The 18,159-nt window shown below is 64.1% G+C and overlaps 1 protein-coding gene across 2 annotated transcripts in view; it reads right to left on the reverse strand.

Moving 5' to 3' along the window:
• Positions 1-17,071, reverse strand: part of RASGRF1 (Ras protein specific guanine nucleotide releasing factor 1) — a 30,152-nt gene extending 13,081 nt beyond the window's left edge. Inside the window, exons 1-8 of one of the 2 annotated variants that reach the window (XM_066559113.1) lie at positions 16,751-17,071; positions 7,769-7,875; positions 6,523-6,670; positions 3,934-4,026; positions 2,983-3,236; positions 1,792-1,871; positions 1,077-1,270; positions 541-650 (exon numbers count right to left, since the gene is read on the reverse strand). In XM_066559113.1, the coding sequence (XP_066415210.1) occupies positions 541-650; positions 1,077-1,270; positions 1,792-1,871; positions 2,983-3,236; positions 3,934-4,026; positions 6,523-6,670; positions 7,769-7,875; positions 16,751-17,026 (1,262 nt within the window). In that variant the 5' untranslated portion in view covers positions 17,027-17,071. The remainder of the gene's footprint in view (positions 1-540; positions 651-1,076; positions 1,271-1,791; positions 1,872-2,982; positions 3,237-3,933; positions 4,027-6,522; positions 6,671-7,768; positions 7,876-16,750) is intronic. The other variant, XM_066559112.1, reaches the window with a different exon arrangement.
• Positions 17,072-18,159: the final 1,088 nt, after the last annotated feature.

The raw sequence follows: 18,159 nt of genomic DNA on the forward strand, positions 1-18,159 counted from the left end.
GAATGTCAAGGGAATTGCAGCAGGATCCACCCAGACAGAGGCAGGAGCTCCAGAGGTGACCTGTACATCTGCCCAGGCTGTGCCTCCAGGCTGATAAATACTGAAATGGGAGTGCTTGGAAATCACAAAATTCAGATTCAGGGCAGACAGATCCCCCCCCTCACCAGCCCTCTCTGATATCCCTGCTCCTTGAGGAGTGGGAAAAGGGATGGAAACTCTACAGAACTTAAAGTGTGTAAGTGGGTCTGGCACCAACATCCAGAACACTCCAGAACAGTCCACGGGCTGGGGAGGAAGAGAATAAAAAGCAGGGAATTATGGCCAATTCCCAAGTGCTCATGTGGAGATCTTGGAGGCCCTTGGTGCCTTCCCACAGGGCAGCCCCACCAGCCCTGAACAGAGGGCAGAACCAGACACTCGGAGCCATCCCAGTCCTGCAAAGCCCTCATTTCATCATCCAGAAGCCCTGGGAAACACTGCCCCTGGCCAGGGGCACCCAGGAGCCGTCCCACAGCCCAGGGATGGATCAGCAGCTCTCACCTGGACAGCTCTTCCAGCTTGGACTTGGCATAATCCAGGCTGTTCCTCTCCACGTGCTCGTGGGGCGTGTGGGCCAGCAGCTCGTGCAGGGTCAGGATGTACCTGGGGATCTGCAGCACGAGGGAGAGAGCCGAGGTCAGCGGGGGCGCAGGGGACAGCAGGGGCCCACCCTGGGCTGCTCCTGCCGTGCCTGGGGACACCCTGGCCAGGGACACCCTGGCCTGAGCAGTCCAAAGCTCCTTGTGCCAAAGCTGAATGAAGAGGGGGCACAACGTGGGGCTGTGCCCGGGACCCTGCTGGTCCCTGTCCCAGTCCCAGAGGTGTGGGACAACTGGGGAGCCAGCAGCACTCAGAGTCCCCCCCCAGAGATGGCCCAAGCAGGCCCAGGAGCTGTGTGGGACCACCAGGGTGCAGCCCAGGCCACCCTGCCCCAGGCTCTGCCCACCACCATCCACTGCCAGCTGTGGGCATGGGGTGTGCCCTGCCTGTCCCACCTCCCCGAGCCCCCCGGGGCCAGCCCTGGCTGCAGGGCTCACCTGGAACATGGGGTAGGTGAGGAAGGTCTCCAGGGTCCTCTCCTCGCAGTCAGGCTTGGCCTCGTAGTGCTTGAGCAGCTTGTCGAAGTCGCGGTTCTGCTTGCAGTGCGCCAGGATCTGCAGGCTGTACTGGTGGTTGCGCACAAACTCCTGGTAGATGTTCAGCATGGGCAGCAGGATGTCAAACAGGTCGGCTGCAGGCAGAGCAGGGGCGTGGGTGGGCTGCTCCAGCCCCTCCTGGGACCCAGCACAGCCCTGAGCCCAGAGCAGCCCTGGGGTGTCCTGCTCCTCGTGCCCCCAGCTCTGCCCCTGAGCCCAGAGCAGCCCTGGGGTGTCCTGCTCCTCGTGCCCCCAGCTCTGCCCCTGTGCCCAGAGCAGCCCCTGAGCCCCAGCACAGCCCCTGAGCCCCAGCACAGCCCCTGAGCCCCAGCACAGCCCATCCTGCTCCTTGTGCCCCCCAGCTCTGCTGAGCTCAGGAGGGGCTGATGGGACACAGTGATGCTCTCCAGCATCAGCCCCCCTGTGCATGGTCCAGCCCCACCTCCCAGCAGAACCAGGAATGCCAGAATTTGGTCACTCTGGGGTTTTACTGACGTGACCAAGCCAGGACATGGTGTGCAGTGTGTTTTGCTGCTGGTTGGCAAATGCCTGTGGAGCTGCAGAAGGAGCAGCAGCAGCAGCAGCAGCAGCAGGAGGAGGGGGCAGCAGCACTCACCCAGCACCAGCGTGGGCCAGCTGGAGATCCGTGCCTTCAGGCCTTGGTAGAAAATTTGGTGCAAAAACATGATTGTTTCACTGGAAGAGGAACCAAGAGAGGACTAAGCCAAACCAAGAACAGAACAGATGAACGAGAGGTAAATAAGGAGGAATTAGACAAATTCCCCCTTTTGCTGCTGGGGGCAGCTGCTCGAGGCAGTGCAGAGGGTGCCTGGAGGCACAGGGGGGAATGATGGAGCTGCAGACTCCCAGCACCAGGGAACGATACAGCTGCACACTCCCAGCACCAGGGAATGATGGAGCTGCACACTCCCAGTGCCAGGGAATGATGCAGCTGCACACTCCCAGCACCAGGGAATGGTGCAGTTGCACACTCCCAGTGCCAGGGAATGATGGAGCTGCACACTCCCAGCACCAGGGAATGATGGAGCTGCACACTCCCAGCACCAGGGAATGATGCAGCTGCACACTCCCAGCACCAGGGAATGATGGAGCTGCACACTCCCAGCACCAGGGAATGATGCAGCTGCACACTCCCAGCACCAGGGAATGATGCAGCTGCACACTCCCAGCACCAGGGAATGATGGAGCTGCACACTCCCAGCACCAGGGAATGATGGAGCTGCACACTCCCAGCACCAGGGAATGATGCAGCTGCACACTCCCAGCACCAGGGAATGATGCAGCTGCACACTCCCAGCACCAGGGAATGATGGAGCTGCAGACTCCCAGCACCAGGGAATGGTGCAGCTGCACACTCCCAGCACCAGGGAATGGTGCAGCTGCAGACTCCCAGCACCAGGGAATGGTGCAGCTGCAGACTCCCAGTGCCAGGGAATGATGGAGCTGCACACTCCCAGCACCAGGGAATGGTGCAGCTGCAGACTCCCAGCACCAGGGAATGATGGAGCTGCACACTCCCAGCACCAGGGAATGATGGAGCTGCAGACTCCCAGCACCAGGGAATGGTGCAGCTGCACACTCCCAGCACCAGGGAATGGTGCAGCTGCAGACTCCCAGCGCCAGGGAATGATGGAGCTGCACACTCCCAGTGCCAGGGAATGATGGAGCTGCACACTCCCAGTGCCAGGGAATGATGGAGCTGCACACTCCCAGCGCCACGGAGGGCAGCGGGTCTGCAGAGCTGCTGGGACCCCATGGAGCTGCCAGGGCCCAGGACAGAGCTCACCTGTTGAGGAAAATGCTGCTGACGTCGTCGTGGGTGATGGGCGGCTTCTTGGAGCTGGCGGCCATGCGCAGCGGCCGCAGGAAGTTGTTGACCAGGATGTGGAGCTGCTGGACGTACTCGGCCTCGGCCTCCAGCATGCTGAACACCACCTGGTTCCTCTTGCGCATGCTGTCGGCGTGGGGGGACCTGATGTAGTCCTGGATGATGGTCTTCCACTTCCTGCGGCACAGCCAGCCCCGCAGGAAGCTCTGCACCTGGGGGAGCAGGGCTGGGGGTCAGGGACGGGGCTGGGGGCCAGGCAGGGACCCTCACTCAACACGGTGAGGTGCCTGGCTCTGTACCCAGGTGTGTGCGCTGCTGCCTCTTCCTGGAGCTGCTCTGAACCCTCCAGGCTGGGGATCCAAGGGCTCATCCAAACTCCTAGCACAGGCTGCCCACAGCAGCCGTGGCTGCCCCATCCCTGAAGTCGTCAGGGGAAGGTTGGATGGGGCCTGGAGCAGCCTGGGACAGTGGGAGGTGTGCCAGCCCATGACAGGGGGTGGAAGGAGATGAGGTTTCAGATCCCTCCCTGGTGTAGCCGGGCACCTGCAGCACGTCCTGCTCTGTGCCCAGGCTCCCGCCGCAGGACAGGGGGTGCCCAGGGCCGGGCTGGTGCTCCCTGGGGGAATGCTGCCAGGGCGATGGCTTTTCCCCAGCCACAATAAAAGCTGTGACAGCCATGGGAACAGAAGTCAGAGGGGTTGGAGGTGCAGGAGCCAGCACTGGCTGGGAAGCCTGTGCTCCCAGCAATGCTGGGAGTGCCCTGCCAACAGATGGGCTCCCGCCTGGGCAGAACACACTTTCCTCCTAAAACCCTGCTGACAGAAGCACTGGCTCAGACACCTCCTTCAGCCCCCCAGGGAGCACGTCTGTGCCTGCTGGCCCCCAGTGCCAGCCCTCACCACCACCCACCTTCTTGATCTTCTTGATGTCACTGTCATCGTCGCTGGGCGCGCTGCTCTGGCTGGCCTGGATGCGCTCGTGGTCCTTGAGCAGGGACGCAATCTGTGGGCACAGGGGTGAGTGAGCAGGGGCCCCGCACTGCCTGGGGCTGGGGGCATCCCAGGGTATCCCAGGGGCTGGGGGCATCCCAGGGACCAAGGGCATCCCAGGGCATCCCAGGGCATCCCAGGGATCGAGGGCATCCCAGGGTATCCCAGGGGCTGGGGGCATCCTGGGGGCCAAGGGCATCCCAGGGTATCCCAGGGGCTGGGGGCATCCCAGGGGCTGGGGGCATCCCAGGGTATCCCAGGGGCTGAGCACAACCCAGGACCCGAGGGCATCCCGGGCTGCCCCCGTGCCAGCGTGAGCCTCTGGGTTAATGACAGACACAGGCACACCTTGTGCTGGGTCTGTCCTAATGGCCATCACAGAGCCACAGAGTGTTTCAGGATGGAAAAGCCCTCTGAGATCATCAAGCCCACCCGATCACAACACTGCCACTAACCCACCATTGTCCCCGAGTGCCACATCCACACAGTTTTTCATTCCCTCCATGGGTGGGGAACCAATCAGTGGATGAAGCAGGTGAAGAAAGGTGGCAGAGCTGTCAGGGCTGCTCAAGCTGTCACTGACTCCTCAGTACCTCTGAACCCCGTCAGGACCTGCACCTGGAAATCCTCATGGGTGCCCAGTCCAAACCCCATCCCTGCTTCCCAAAAAAGCCTTCACAGCAACTCAGTAAACACAGCTCGGGGAGAAAATGGCAGAAAAATCCTGAGCATTTGGACCCCAAGATGTGCAGGCGGGGAGCAGCCCCCAGGCGCTCTCTCCCGCGTGGGATCAGAGCCATCAGCTCCCGCCTTGGGTTTCACTGTTTCTCCCTGTGCTTTCTCTCCCTCCTCTGCTCATCGCCTGTCCCGGCCCCCACGGCCAAAACCACTTGGAAAGTGACAGGAAAAGGCAAGAAACAGCACATGTGCCATCCAGAACGTGGGAAATTGGGAAAATGTGATCTGGATTTGGATTTAGAATTTGAAAGAAACAACTTGGAAAGAGGACTTTCCTGGGGGGGTGGGGAGGGGGAAGATGTCCCATTTTGGACAGAAAGGAGGAAAAAAGATGGAGTTTGGACTGGTGGAAAAAGCAGGAACACACCAGAGCTGGTGGCCACAGGCTCATGGTCACTGATCCAGCTTCTACACATCTGTTTCACCCCATTTCATTATATGGATCAGATGTTAGAGGTGATTTTAGAGCTTGTTGCATGCCCCAGCACATGGTCAGGGATTGTTATTGATCTACACATTTGAACCCAAAAATTCAAAATGTAAGGAAAAGCCCACCATGGGGACAGGTAAAACCACCCCCGCTGCCTCCTCAGACGCCCCTTCTGGGGCGATGTTGGGGTTCTGAGAGATTTGGGGTCAAGGTCCCAGCCCTGCCAGCTCACTCCTGGCTGCCCCCACCCCACAGCCACTGCCCGAAGCCGTGCCAGGCACGAGGAGAGCCTGGCAGCAGCACAGGGTACCCCACACTCGCTGTCCCCACTGCCCGCCCGGGGCAGCAGGGCCAGCACCCACCGTGGGCAGAGCCCGGGCAGTGAGGGGGCCCAGTGCTGCAGGCAGCACGGCATGGCCAGGAAACAGGGGGCACCCATTGCCAGGAGCATCCCCCCGCTGCCAGGCATCTCCTGAGCCTCCTCCTCCTCCTCCAGGTGCCCCGGGGACACGCGTGTCCCTCCCTCGGCCCCGCCTGCTGAGTCACCTGAGCACCTCGCTGCTGTCTGCCGGACCCAGCCTCGTGTCACCCTTCCCACCCCGAGCCCCAGGGAGGGAATCGCCGCCGGGACAGGCAGGGGCTCCCGGGGCTGACCCCGCAGGAGCAGCAGCTCAGGGGCACATCAGGGAGCACAGGGAGCACAGCGATCCCAGGGAGCACCCGGTGCCCTCTGCAGGGAGCAGAGCCATCCCCGGGATCCAGAGGCACCCGGTGCCCTCTGCAGGGAGCACAGGGATCCCCGGGATCCGGGAGCACCCGGTGCCCTGTGCAGGGAGCACAGGGATCACAGCGATCCCCGGGATCCAGGAGCACCCGGTGCCCTGTGCCCCGCTCGGGTGAGCCCCAGTGCAGCGCTGCCCCAGCTCCGGGACCCCGGCAGCAGAGGGACCTGGAGCTGCTGGGTGGCTCCAGAGGGGACATGGAGAGGGCAGGGTGGGACAGGGCCTGGGGGATCCCTTCCAAGCCCTGGCCTTCTGGGACACAGTCACTGCTTCCCTCTCCCACCAGAGGCAAGCCCTGGCTCCCCAGTGCTCCTGGCTGGAGTGGAGTGAACCCTTCCGTGTTCCAGCAGCTTCCAGGGCTCCTCCCGAGCCCCCACAGGCTCAGTGCTGGGGGCACAGCCACAGCCCCTCCTGCCAGGAGAATCCCCAAGGGAGGCGCTGCCCTGGCCCTGTGTCGCTAAAAGAAGCAGAAGCCCCCGCAGTGACACCCTGCCCAGGCGGGGATGGCACCCGTCCCCCACGGTCACCCCGAGCGTCAGTGCAGCCGCGGGCGCTTCACCTCGGCCTTGAGGCGCTCGATCTCGATCTCCCCGTCCTCGATCTGCTGCCGGAGTTGCTTGGCAACAGTCTTCTCGGTCTCCACGATCTGCAGGAGATGGAGGTACTTCTGCATCAGCGCCTCGTGCTCCGTCGCCAGGTTCCTGTAGCTGCAGCAGACACGGCCGTGAGCACCCCTGCCCCGGAGCCTGCCCTGCGGGCCCCAGCCCCGGGATGGGGCTCGGGCTCCTCCCTGCTCCTCCCTGCTCACAGCCCGGCAGGGCAGCAAGCCTGGGGGCAGCTCCTGCAGCTGGGAGTGCTGCTGCTCCCAAAGGGCCCCGCGGGCAGGGCACGGGCTCCCGCAAGGGGCAAACAGAAAGGACAAACGTTAATGAAACCACAGGAGTCAAAAAGGACCCCCAAACAGCCGTGGCCAAACCTCTGTGACCTGCCACGTTCCAGGAGTTTGAGAAGGACACGTGTGGCACAAGCTCCTACCAGGCCCTGCTCCTGCCAGGGGCTGCAGATAATGGTGTTTGTCCATTCCCTGCTCCTGCCAGGGGCTGCAGATAATGGTGTTTCTTTCTCCCGTTCCCTGCTCCTGCCAGGGGCTGCAGGGGCTGGTGTTTGTTTGTCCATTCCCTGCTCCGGGCAGGGGCTGCAGGGGAGGGTGTTTGTTTGTCCCATTCCCTGCTCCTGCCAGGGGCTGCAGATAATGGTGTTTCTTTCTCCCATTCCCTGCTCCTGCCAGGGGCTGCAGATAATGGTGTTTCTTTCTCCCATTCCCTGCTCCGGGCAGGGGCTGCAGGGGCTGGTGTTTGTTTGCTCCTGGCAGGGGATGGAGTTTCTCCCATTCCCTGCACACAGCTCCCACCTGCTCCCACACCTCACCTCCTTCCCCAGAGGCACCTGCACTGTGCTGGCTCCTGGCTGCTCTCCGTGGCAGCTGGGCTGTGCCAGCGCTGCCAGGGCACAGACAGGAGCCTGGACAATCCCTATCCTCACCAGGTTTGCCGTCCCTTCCCCTCTGGCTCTCAGCCTGAGGGTGAGTCCCTCTGGCTGCAGGCTGGGACAGGCAGTGCCAGCCTGCCAGGGGGGCTGGTGCCATGGGACTGGCATGGGGACAGGCTACAACAACTGATCACAGCCCCCCCTCAGCAGCAGGGGCGCAGAGGTGTCCTGCTCTGCCTGCTGGCAGTGTCCAGCTCACCCTGATCCCCAGCCACCCTCAGCACGGCGTCACCCTGGCCCCCACCCACAGGGCACACCTGGCGTGAGCTATGGCTGCCACCCACTCGTCGCAGTCCTTGGCATCCTCGGTCCTCAGCTCCAGGGTCTTCTGGTTCTCATGGTTGAAGTTAACCGTGAAGTAGTGCTGTGGGGAGAGCACAGGAGGCACGGTGACGGTCTGCACAGGGGTCATGGGCACAGCGACACCCCACACAGGGGGCACAGTCACACCCTGCACAAGGGACATGGTCACAGTGACACCCCACACAGGGGGCACAGTCACACCCTGCACAAGGGACATGGTCACACCCTGCATTGGGGTCACAGTCACACCCTGCACAGGGGTCACACCCCACACAGGGGGCACAGTCACACCCTGCACAAGGGACATGGTCACAGTGACACCCCACACAGGGGGCACAGTCACACCCTGCACAAGGGACATGGTCACAGTGACACCCCACACAGGGGGCACAGTCACACCCTGCACAAGGGACATGGTCACACCCTGCATTGGGGTCACAGTCATACCCTGCACAGGGGCCACACCCCACACAGGGGGCACAGTCACACCCTGCACAGGGGTCACACCCCATACAGGGGACACGGTCACACCCCACACAGGGGACATGGTCACACCCCACACAGGGCTGGCAGAAAGCGTTTCCTCACCCACCTGACTTCCTGACCCACCCCAGGCTGCATCATTGAAAATAAACAGCTTTGATGTTTTTCTTATCCCAAAGATGAAATCTTTATCCCAAAGATGCAGCTTTGGGAACACCAGGAGCCCGGCCACAATGTGCCCTCAGCACAGCCATGCCACTGGCGAGGGAGATTGGAGGGGAAATCCTGCTGGGCAAAGCCCCAGCTCCAGGAAAATCCACCAAACCCACCCAAGGCCGGGGCACTGCAGTCCTGAATGCACGGACCCGCCTGGAGCCACCCTCACCGGGGGAGCGGGCACAGGAGCAAGGATGCTGAGCTGCGCCTGCATCCCTGCCCGCAGTTCACGATGGCCTTAGAGGGATTTTCCATGCCCAGGGCTCCCTTGGCCGAGCTCCCTCCTGCCTGCAGCGCGGCCCGTGTGGCCCCTCGGAGCCCGCCCGGAGGTGGCGGCGGGCACAGCCGGGTCCCCGTGTCCCCTCCCCGGGCCCGGGGGGTGGCCGCGGTGCGGGGCTATTTTTAGCCTCCCTTGACATTTCCCGTGTTTGTGCTGATTGTGTGCGGTGCCGCCGCCGCCGGGTTTGTGCCGCTGCTCTGCTTCCCTGCAGTCTCCAAGGAAACAGGTACCACGCTGCAGTGCCAGATACTGCCCGGAATAACTGGGCTAAACCAAACCCACTGGAACGGGCTCATCCTGACATCATCTGCTCCTCTGCTGGGCTTCGCCGGGGACCTGAATTCACAGGTAAAACCTGCCTCAAACCCGAGGAGCACAGCCTGGGCAGCCCCTGTGTGTGCCATGAAAACACCCATGGGCTCCACAACGCTCTTCCCCTCCTGTCCCCAGCAGGCCCAGGGGTGCTGGGGACAAGGACCCCCAGACAGCACAGCAGGATGATGGGGAGACAGGGCACAGACAGAGCCCCAGCCCTTGCCCACCCAGGGCTCAGGGCTTGGGGGCACCCTCAGAGCTCACCCAGCCCCTCTGGGCTCAGGGGGCACCCTCAGAGCTCACCCAGCCCCTCTGGGCTCAGGGGCACCCTCGGAGCTCACCCAGCCCCTCTGGGCTCAGGGGCACCCTCAGAGCTCACCCAGCCCCTCTGGGCTCAGGGGGCACCCTCAGAGCTCACCCAGCCCCTCTGGGCTCAGGGGCACCCTCAGAGCTCACCCAGCCCCTCTGGGCTCAGGGGCACCCTCGGAGCTCACCCAGCCCCTCTGGGCTCAGGGGCACCCTCAGAGCTCACCCAGCCCCTCCAGGTCCAGCAGAGGAGGAGAGGGGGCCAGGAGCCCACGCTGCCCATGGGCACAGCAGGGCCCTCCTCCAGAAACAGCTTTCACCTTTGGGCAGCAGCTGCAGGGCCCTGGGGAATGCAGCTCCCTCACTTCTGCCATGGATCCTCCAAGTGCAGGATCCTTTACTGCTGATCCTGTGGGCCAGCTTTCTCCTTAGAGAGCCTTCCCCAATGTCAAACACCATCATCCATCACCCACCCCAGTGTCAGACACCACCGTCCATTGCCCACCCCAGGGTCAGACACCACCGTCCATTGCCCACCCCTTCCACTGCCTTGCTCAGGTGCCCAGAGGTCCGGGGCTGCCTGCAGGACGCCTCTGGGGCTGCGGCAGCTCCCCAGCCTTTGCATCCCACCCCCTTTCCCTCCCTCCCACTCCCAAAAGCTTTTACTGGCAAAGAGGTAGCTCCGAGGGAAAACTCACCAAAACCCTGAGATCCCTATGGGGGTGTTCTGTGCCCCAGCTTTACACCCACCTGACATCCCTTCCCTCGCAACTGCATCAAGAGGAGCTCATCAGGTTGGCAAGGCTGGAAATGCCCCCCTAAACACCAGGAGGAATGGGGGAGCCCCTTCGAGGCCCTGGTGCCCCCGGAGCTGCAGGAACAAGAGCCCAGCGTGCCCATTCCCTCTCCAGGACCGAGCACCAACAGCTGAGCGGGACTGAGCCCCCTGGGACTGGAAACACGGGGAGACACTTCCAGGAGCCCCTAGACTGGTCCCTGCCTGGCAGGAGATAGCGAGCCCTGGGCTGTCCTTGTCGGACACCCCAGGGTGCCGTGGGGATGGCACGGTGCCCTCTGTGCTGCGGTGGGAGAGGGCACCCCCTGAGACCCCTGCATCCACAGCACAGCCTGGGCTGGAGCACCCTCACCTCCCCAGCACCCTGGGAAAGCCTCAGGGCCTGTCCCAGGTGAAACAAGGGGTGCAGAGCCCAGGAACTGGGGCAGGCACCTGGAGCAGGTGCCCACCTGCCCCACTGCCTCTGCCCCCTTCACCCACTCCCACACACCAGCAGCTGGCACTGGGATCCAGCTCGGAGGGCTCTGCCAGAGGCAGGTCCCAGCTGCTGCAGCAGGGCCCATGGGAGCTGGGAGCCCCCAGGGCAGGGCCCATGGGAGCTGGGAGCCCCCAGGGCAGGGCTGTGGCCAGGGCTGCTCTGTCCCCAGCCCGGCTCCTGCAGGCACACACCCCCTCCATGTGCTGCTCCCGTTTATCCCCACACAATTCCCAGGAAGTGCAGCGTGCTGGGAAGGAGGAAGTTATTTTATATTTGAATAATAAAACTCCCACCACCTTTTATCTCTGCCTAAAAGATGATCCCTCCCTGCCATCGCAGTGACACACGGCACCAACAGCCCGGGAGCGCTTCCCGGCACTCGCTGCCTCCTGAGCTTCAGAACCACGGACAGGGCCCGACCCACGGACGGGGCCAGACCCACGGATGGAACCAGACCCACGGATGGAACCAGACCCACGGACGGGGCCAGACCCACGGACGGGGCCAGACCCACGGATGGAACCAGACCCACGGACGGGGCCAGACCCACGGACGGGGCCAGACGCACGGACGGGGCCAGACCAATGGACAGGGCCAGACCCACGGGCAGGGCCAGACCCACGGACGGGGCCAGACCCACGGATGGAACGAGACCCACGGATGGAACCAGACCCACGGATGGAACCAGACCCACGGGCAGGGCCAGCACAGGACCAGCCACTGCACTGGGAGTCGCCGTGTGAGCCCCAGCTGCCCCCGGCCCCAGCCCAGCGTCCCTGGCGCAGTCTGTGCTGCCCGGGGCAGGGCAGAGCTGCCCACAGCGTCACTGGGCTTCTCCTTGCACCCGCTTTTTGTTCACTTCTCACCCCAACAACCCCAGCCCCAGGGCCGGACCCCCCTCATCCCAACCCCTCGCTCTGCTCTCCAGAATGAGCAGATTTGGCTCCTGGAGGATCCCTCCTTGTGGGGTTTTCCGTCCTGCCCGTTTCCATGGTGCCCACACAGCCCCCGGGCTCTGGGCCGTGTGTCCGTCTGGCACTGCTGGACACACAGCCCCGGAGCCGCCCTGGGGCATGCCCAGCTACCCGGACCTCGCGGATTTCACAGCAATTCACAGCAATTCTGTCCCAAATAATGGCGCGGGAGCGTTCCAGGTCACCAAGGGAAAGATGAGAGCACCTCCGAGGGCACCCCCAGCCCTGTGACCCTGCTGGGTGACAGTCACCGGCTCCCTGGGGCCACCGCAGCCCTGTGACCATCACCTGGCTCCCCACAGGCCCTCCCTGCTGCAGGGGGGTGGCGTTTCCCGGGGCCCCTGATGTGCAGAAAGGCTCAGAAATAAACTCAAATAAGCTTTAAAGCGACACGTTATTTCCAAAGCAGAAAATCAGCCTCTCACAGAATTTTTTAGAATTTACAGAAGGGCATTTTGCAGCCTGAACAACCCACCTGACCCCTTGGGTGGCTGTGGCTGGGGGTGAGCGCTCTCCCAGCACCCCCACAATGGTCACTGCACGTGTGAGCGTGGGGGGACCACGAGAGAGGCACCCCAGCAACACCACAGCAGTGACTGCCACCCTGTCCCGGCTTTGTGGTGCCATCACAGGGGGCTTTGCCCCACAGGGATGCCCCAGCAGCCTGGGAACTGCCCGCCCTGCAGATCCACATCCGCCTGCTTGTGAAGCTGATGGTTATTCCAGCTGACACAAAGGGCAAGAGGAGGAGAATTTTCCTGCTCTGGATGGATGAGTCTAAAAATCCACAGCCAGCCATGGCAGCTTTTAACATCCCTGACCTACATACCATGTGCTCTGGGAAAACAGGACCTCAGAGTTGGATGCTCCAGCAGCTCATTTCCGTGCTGACAATAAGGAAAAGTATCCCAGAGGCTGCAATTTCCTCTCTTTGTTTCACTACGGGCTGTCAGGATATTTGGAAATGGATACTGGAGGTGAGCATCACCCTTGTGGAGCAGGCTCAGAGTCATGCGCAGAAATATTTGTAAAGTATTTAAAATAAATCAATTTTGCCCCTGATTTTATCCGGTGATGCTGGCAGGCAGGCATGCAGGCATGGCTGGGACCAACACCATGAGCATCCCCCTCACTCAGAAATCCCCACATGGCACCACTCAATACACTAATTAATTAAAAACCCAGTGTCATCCCCACGCTGAGGAATAGCTCAGTTTTAAGTCCACAAATTATGATTTATAGTCTCCAAAAAATCAGATTGCCTGGAATGACATTCAGGTAGAAGAATTCTCACTGCCTCCGATGGCTGATGCTCATGGACCTGCGGCCAGAGCTGGGATCTGGGGATCCGGTGCCCAGGACACCAATCCTGAAGTCTGGAATAGCCTGGGAGCTGCCCTGCTCAGGATGCCCATGGGCACCTGCTCAGCCCTGCTCCACTGGCGGGGCCTGGCCCCCCGAGGGCCCTGCAGAGCCCTCCTGGGGGTGCCCAGGGACCCCTGTGCAGGGACGGGCACGGCTGGGACCCGTGGCCCCACCGCTGCACCCCAGAGAGCTGCCCAGGCTCTGGCGCTGCCAGGAATGGCTCCAGCAGGCCTGGGCTGGGCCTGGGACAGCCGGAGCTGCTGGGCTGGCAGGGCTGCTGCAAGGGCATCCGAATATTCCAGACTGTGCCAGTGTCCCAGGAACGGGGGCCACAGGACAGGCTGAACTCGGTGCTCTGTGGCCCCACCCCTGGAAAAGGCTCTGGAGAGGGGAGGGAAATCCCATCCATGGGCAGTGTGAGCCCAGGAGCAGCCCCAGCTGGGGAGCACAGCCCAGCTCCTGAGCCTGACTCAGCACCACGCTGGCTCTGCCTGGGGGCTCCTGCCCAGGCACAGCCCAGGGCACTGGGATACGGCTCTGGACACCAGCCCAGCTGCCCGGGGCACTGTGGAGTCCCCATCCCTGCAACTGCTCAAGAGCTGTGTGGGTGCAGCACCTGGGGCACGAGCAGGGTTCTGCAGGGGAATGGTTGGGCTGGTGGCCTCAGAGGGCTTGTCCAGCCCCAGTGATGCTGGGACTCTAAATCCAGCTCCAGGCTGGATCCTCGGAGCAAACCCAGCTGTGATTCCTGCTGCCCAGCTGCCGTGCAAGGCAGAGCCCTCACCCCACACTGCGGCGTCTCTGGGCTCGGTGGGATCAGCTCTGCACCTTGCACCTGCTCAGCTCCTCTACCAGGATCCCACCTTGGCTGTGCCCTCCCCGCTGGGGCACCCACATCCTGCCCAGGGAGGGGAGAGTGACCCATGAGGGCACATCCCAACAGCTCAGGGGCCGGGAGCAGCAGGGCTGGGGTGTGGCACGGCCCAGGCACCACAGCAGGGCAAAGGGGGCTCACTCCCAGCCCAGCTCCCCAGCACTGCTGGCACTGCTGCCCTGGAGCCAGCTCACAGCTCCCCAGCGCGACCCCACAGACCCTTCCCCAGCACACGGCCTGACCTCACCCAGCAGGAAATTATCTTCCCCATCCAACTGGCTGGAAGGAAAATTCATTGCTGGAAAAACAGAACAAAGTTTCCAGAGGCAGCAAATCCTCGTTGGTGTTCCAGTTTTCCACATGGCTTTGCTCCCTCATTCTCACATATACCAATGCTGAAATTCACTGTGTTCCAGGGAAAAAATCCCCCCAAAGCAAAACATGAGTACATTAAAAGGGAGGGGGTTGAAAGCCCCATCTCTTGAAGTTTCTCCTTTGCAGAGAACTGGGAACCTGTCAGGCTGCACTCCAGCCAGGAAGGAATCCAGACCTGGAGCTGCTCTGCTGCAAGGAGCACTGTCCTCAGAGCTGGAATGCACAGATAGATAAATACCCTCGGAACACAGCTAATTGGGAACACGGGCAGTGCTGGAAATTTCCTCAGCACCTTCCCCGGAGGCTGCTGGCCCGGCCGGCTCTCAGGTGAGCCTGAGCCGAGGCTTTGCCTGCTGTGGGGGGCACAGACGCTGCCCGAGCACAGCCCTGTGTGCCACCTGCTCATCCTGCAGATCTGCACCACCAATATTTGCCGCTTATCTCATCCCCGGGCCGTTAATTAGCTGGCAGAGCAGCGGGCATCCAGCGCTGGGGCTGGCACTCCGCTTTGGCCCAAGGAATTCCACAGGATTCCAGGCCGGGCACTGAACCACGGCAAATCCACGCGTGCCAGGGGCCGTGTTTGCCGTGGCAGGAGCTCCCTGTGCCAGCAGCCCCTCACTCACAGCCAGCAGCAACACCCCGGGACTCCAGGTGCATTTGGAACTGGAGAGGGGATGTGACAGCCTCCCCGTGGTGTCTGCAGGGTGGAAACCCCTCCTGCACAAACGCCGGGACCCAAAGCCTCGATTTCCAGCTCGATTCCAGCTTGGCAGGAGGGCTGATTGCAGTCTGCCTGGGGAACTTCATGGAGGCTGAACTAGGAGCACACAGCGTCTGTTCTGAAGGGACGGCAGTGACAACCACAGCAGTCTGAGCCCCTGCCACTGCAGAGCCCCCTCCCTCAGCACCACAGCCCCCGAGGTGCTGCTCCCCTCAGCTGGGCTGAAAGGAGCCCCAGATGGGCAAAACCCACAGCATTTTCCTCTTCACAAGGAAATATTCCTGCGCTCCAAGCCAGGAAGGAGGGGATGTGCCAGGGAGCAGTGGTGCTGCATGCCCGGCTCTCTGGGCAGGGGTTTCCAGGTGCCAGAAAAGCCAGAATTAGGGGCTGGTGTCCTCCCAGGCTGCCCCGTGCCCCGCGATGCCGGGGGCGCCCCGTACCCCACCCCGCAGTCTCCGGCCGCACTCCCGGCGCCTCCCCGAGCCCGCCAGGCAGGAATTATGCAAGCCCTGCAGAGCCGGACCCGAGCCGCGGGGCCTCCCGCACGTGCCCAGCCGGGACGGCGGTGCCGGGAGCCCCGGCTGCCCCCGCGGAGGGGCCCCGGTGCCGCTGTGCCACCCGCAGGGCACCCGTCCACGCTCCGCACACCGCCAGGGGGTCAGAGGGCGAATCCGGCCGGCTCCTGTCCCCGCTGATGAGACCGGGGGTGGCTCTGGAGACGATGGATGGGGATTTGCCCCCGCAGGTGGAAGCCGGCCCTTCTCCCCCTGCCTGGCACCATCCTCTCTCTCCTGGCTGCTGCGGCGCACCCCAGCTCCAGCCAACCACGCCAGACAGACACGCCAGGGGCTGCCAGCCTCCCTGCCCTGCTGCTCCGGGGTTACCCTTCCCAGTGGGGAAAGGCAGCGCTAGTGGGAGAAACCCACCCCGGGGCCCGCCAGGGGCTGCGCTCCTCACGGCGGGGACCGCAGCAGCCCCGGGGCTGGGGACACCTGGATGGTCCCCGGCTCTCGCAAGGGCTTCGGTGTTTCCGCGCTGATCGCCCGCAGCCATCAGCGCTGCCAAAGGACACTGGAGCCAGCGCCAGCACGGGGGGCTCGGGGACCCGCACTCTGCCTTTCCCCCGCCGGGGATGGGGATGGAGCTGCAAACCGCACACGTGGCGAGCGGAACAGAGTGAAATCTGCCTGAAAACAAGGCCCTGAGCTCCCCCGCCGAGCACCGCGCACCCACCGCCGGCTGCTCGCCCCGCGGGGCCGGGGGCGCTGCCCGCGCACCACGGGGCACGGAGGGGGCACACGGGGGCTGGCGAACAGCGGGGCCGCGCACCGGGGCCGCGCCACGGGAGCTCTGCCGTGCCCCCGCCCCGCCGGGGCCCCTGCCCCGAACCCCGAACCCGAACCCGCCGGGCCGGGGGGGACGCGCGGGGGGCGCGGGGCTCTGCAGCGCCCAGCGCGGCCGCTGGGAGGCGCCCCGCAGCCCCGCGCTAATTACCGGCGGTTAATTAGACGGGAGGGGGAGCGGGGGTGCCCCGGGCAGAGCCCGACACCCCCACAATGAACCCGCCCGCTGCTCCGGCACTGCAGCCCCGGGGATCATTCCCCTCCCCCGCACGGACCGGCCTCTTCCTCACCTCCCCACCCCGGTCACGCGTGGGGCAGGTCACGGGCGCCGGAAGCTCCGGGAGTGAGGGGCCCGGACCCCGCGGGGCACCCTCCCTCCCCCTCCGCGGGCCCCCCGTGTCTCCCACCTGCTTCTCCAGGGAGTCCTTGGCCGAGAGGGGGGGCTTGGGGGAGGGCGCGCGGTCGCAGACGCAGCCCTCGAGCAGGTAGAGCCCCGAGGGCCGGGAGCTGGAGTCGGTCTCGAAGTAGAAGAGCATGTTCTGGAGCAGCGCGAACCACTTGGTGTGCCATTTCGTGTTGTCGGCGCTCCGCTTGCTCAGGTATCCGCGCCGGGCCCCGTCCTTCTTCGCCAGCAGCCCCAGGTGGGCGACGTGCCCGTCATTGAGCCGCATCCCCTTCTGCATCCTGCCGGCTCCGCGCTCACATGGCCCCCGCCGCGGGCGGGGCCGCGCCGAGCCACCCCCGCCGCCCCCGCAGACCCCGCGGGCCCCGCAGCATCAGCGGCCCCCGCTGTCCCCGGGGAGCCGCCGGGCGCTCATCCCGCGGCCCGGCCCCGCCGAGCCCCGGCTGTGCCGCGGAGCCCCGGCTGCGCCGGTGAGCCCGCGTCCCGCACCCGCCGCGCCGAACCGCGCACGGGCGGGGCGAGTGACGGCGGCGGCACCGGGGACCGTCAGCGCCGAGCGGAGCCGCGCCGAGCCGAGCGGAGCCGAGCGGAGCCGCGGCCCTCCCTCGCTGCCGCTCTCCCGAGCCTCCTTCCCTGCCGCCGGCTGCGGGGGTGGTCGCGCCGCGCTGCGCTCGCCGGGGCCGCCCCCGGGCCGCGGGATGCCGGGGCCGCCGCCAGCACCGTCACCGTCAGCTCCGCACCGCCAGGGAACCCCGCACCGAGAGAGCCCCGGGATGAGAGAGACCCCTGGGCAGAGAGAGACCCTCGGGTTGAGAGAGACCCCCGGGCCGAGGGGGAGCCCCGGGCTGAGAGGGAGCCCAGGCGTGTGGGACCCTCAGGCCGGCACAGAACCCTGCCCATGGCTGGAGCCCCGGGCCAAGAGGGACCCCCAGGCATAGCCAGAGCTGAGACAGCTCCAGACACACAGAACCCCAAGAGCAAGGGGGACCCCTGGGCACGTGGGACCCCAGGAACAGCCAAAGCCTCGGCCGGGAGGGACCCTAGACCAGATGGGAGCCCTGGGGAAGTGGATCCCAGGCCAAAAGGGACCCTTGGGCAGGGGAGGACCTTGAGAGAAGTGGCACCAGTGGGCAGAGCACAGGGAGCAGTTTCTCCATTTATTTCTGTTTGTCTCGCTCTCGATCCCTCTTCTCCATCCTGCCTTGTGTGCTCTGCCGAGCAGGGCAGAACTGGGAAGCCTGGGCAATGGAGAACTGGCACTGGCTGCAGCTGGAGCCCGTGCAGGGAGGGAGTGCCCTGGTGCCCCTGTGCCCCAGGGCCCTGCACAGCCTGGAGCGCTGATGGCACCGAGGGTGACACCTGCAATGTGGCACCTCGGTCCTGCAGCAGAGCCAGCCCTGAGCGGAGCCCCAG

This window comes from Molothrus aeneus, chromosome 13, assembly GCF_037042795.1.
Source record: "Molothrus aeneus isolate 106 chromosome 13, BPBGC_Maene_1.0, whole genome shotgun sequence".
Taxonomy (NCBI): domain Eukaryota; kingdom Metazoa; phylum Chordata; class Aves; order Passeriformes; family Icteridae; genus Molothrus; species Molothrus aeneus.